General features: G+C 69.8%; 1 protein-coding gene across 1 annotated transcript; it reads right to left on the minus strand.

Moving 5' to 3' along the window:
- Positions 1–245: 245 nt before the first annotated feature.
- Positions 246–1,821, minus strand: MNEG_16083 (wd-repeat protein; the record flags this gene model as incomplete). Its single annotated transcript, XM_014035446.1, has 5 exons — positions 246–256; positions 412–566; positions 978–1,045; positions 1,322–1,461; positions 1,809–1,821. 5 exons carry the CDS (start codon positions 1,819–1,821, stop codon positions 246–248), a joined length of 387 nt encoding a protein of 128 aa, XP_013890900.1.
- Between the last annotated feature and the right edge of the window lie 819 nt (positions 1,822–2,640).

Consider the following 2,640-nt stretch of genomic DNA (forward strand, 5'->3'; position numbering starts at 1 on the left):
CGCCGAGCCCGCGCCCGCCTCCGGCGGCGCCGGCCCCGCGGCCGCCGCGGCGGCGGCGCCGTCCTTGCCGGGCGCCTTGGAGCCCTTGCCGGCGGCGGGGGCGGCGGGGTTGTCCTCGGCGACTGTGTCGTCCGAGACGGATAGGATGGTCCAAGGGTCTGAGGGGCACCACTGGAAATCCACCACCTTCTGCGCTCATACAAGCGAGCGAGGAGGGTTGGAGTGTCACGGTGCATGGCACTTTTTCAATAGACGGCTGGCGAGCCCGTGTGGACATGTGTGTGTGGTTGTGTGTGTGTTTGTGTGCGTGTGCGAGTGTGTGTCAAGCACTGCTAGAACCAAAAAGCCCGCGCGCGCAGCGCACAAGCGTGCGCGTGCGCACACACACACGCACACATGACACACACACACGGCGCAGCGCACGCACCCCCTGGCGGTGTCCGACGTGCTTGAACAGCAGCTCAGGGGGCGGCGCGCCCTTCGCGCCCTTGCTGCCGCCCGCGGCCCCCTCCGCCTTGGCGGCGCCCGACTCCGACCCCGACTTGGCGGGCGTGGTGGTGTCGTCCCTGCCCGGGCCGCGCATCACAAGGGCAGGGACGGGCAGACGGGCCATGAGGGGCCGCGTGGGATGCGGGACGGCGGAGCCGGTGGGAAGGCGGGCCGGACGCGGCGGCGCAGGCCCAAGGGCTGGGAGGGGGCCCAGGGGGGGGGGCCGCGGCGGGCGGCGGCCTGCGGGCCCATTGCGTTGGCCCTCCCACTGCCCCCTCCTCCCGCTTTTGCTGGACTGGTGCAGGGCCACCCAACATCCCAACCTCCACCACGCTGTCCCTGGCGACCGATACGCCCCTGCCGCCAAGAAAGCCCGACCCGACCCCGCCGCGACCTCCCCCTGCACGCCGCGGCCGCCCTGTTCCCTCAGTCCCCGCCCCGATGCGGGGCCGTCGCCCCCCGAGACGCGCCGCTGCTGCCGCCCCCACCGTATGCTGCTGCGGCTGAGGTCCCAGACCAGCACTAAGTGGTCGTCACCGCCGCTGGCCAGGACGGTCTGGATACACACGGGGAGGTGGAGGGGGCAGGGGGGACGTGGGCAGCGGCGGGCGGCCAGGGTGGAGAAATCACAAAACAAAGGGGGCTCCGGCTGAAAGCCGACAGCTCTGCAGGCCAGTGAGGACGCGGCGTGGCCAGCCGCGGCGCCCTGCGGCCAAGATGCAGACGGGGTTGACGCGGGCTTTCCCCTTGACCTCGAAAACAACGCCCCATTGCAGGAAGCGGCCCCACCCCCACCACACGCGCGTGGGCGGCTTCTGATCCCCGGCCGCACCTTCTCGGAGGGGTGCCACTCTATGCGCATGATGGCCTCTGTGTGCTGCTTGAACACCTTGACCGCCGCGGCCCCCTTGTGGGTCGACGACCCCGTCAGCTTGCGGCGGTCCCACACCCGCAGCGAACCGTCGGCGGCGCCTGCAGGGCGCACAACGCGCGGCGCGCGGCGTGGGGGTTTGCAAAGAAAGCCTCCCTCGGGGACAAGGCCCGACCAAGGGACGACGGGGGCTACGCGCGGCGCTCGACGCCGCGTGCCCCGTCGCTGAGTCAGCATCTGAATCGCCCGCGCCGACGAGGGCTGCCACGCAACTGAGCTGAACACGCGCCCGCACGTTTAAACAACACCCCATCCACCAGTCCTGAGGCTGGACGCGCAGCCGCGCCCGCAGCTCTTCCGCAGGCCGCCCCCCGCCGCGACACGATGCAGCTCCCCGTCCGCCATGGCTCGAGTGGGCCATGGGAGTGGGCCGGGGTAATTGTCTCACCCGTGGCCACCATGTTGTCGTCGAGCCTGTTCCAGTCAACGCAGTGGATGTCGTGGCTAGTGCCGTGGGCACCCTCAACGCGCAGCACAGGGGCCGTGCCCTTTCGAAGGTCCCAAAACAGGATCTTGGGGGGGGGGGGAGGAGAGGAGACACGCGTGTGCGTGCATGTGTGTGTGTGTTTAGGGGAGGAAATCAAGTGCGTGCACGCTGGTGTGCATGCACGCGCGCGTGTGTGTGTTTGTGTGTGTGTGTGTGTTGTGGGAGCAAACGGTGTGTCTGTGCAGGCGCAAGGGTGGCAGTGGCAGCGAGTCACGGGCGGCGCTGCCGAGGATCAAGTTGGGAGCAGGTGCCGGCCGGCGCGGCGGCAGGGCGGCAGCCCTCGCCCTCAAGCACCCAAGTCCAAGCGAACCCCGGGCCGCGCTCGTGACGCACGGGCAGGAGCCGCACGAGGGCGGCCCGCCCCGCAGGCGCAAAGAAGCCTCGCTCGGGACGGAGCCTGCTGCAACCGGACGCGGGGCCACGGCCCCTCACCCTTCTTGCGGGCGAGCCGTCCGACCGGCCAGCCACTGACTCATATGAACCGCCCGACCCTCGAATCGACACATCAACCATTTAACCAACAGCCAGCCAACCAACCAGCCAGCCGGGCAAACATGCACTCAACAGCAGTCAAGGGAACCATCCGTCCAACCCGCCAGCCAGCCCCTACGCACCCTCGTCTCCCCCCAATGCCTCCTGCCCACCCCCCCCCCCCCAATACGCACCTGTTTGTCGTCCCCCACGCTTACGAGGGCGTCCCCGCTGTTGGGTGCGAACACGACGTCCTCCACTG

Source organism: Monoraphidium neglectum (assembly GCF_000611645.1).
Source record: "Monoraphidium neglectum strain SAG 48.87 unplaced genomic scaffold scaffold05962, whole genome shotgun sequence".
Classification (NCBI taxonomy): Eukaryota; Viridiplantae; Chlorophyta; class Chlorophyceae; order Sphaeropleales; family Selenastraceae; genus Monoraphidium; species Monoraphidium neglectum.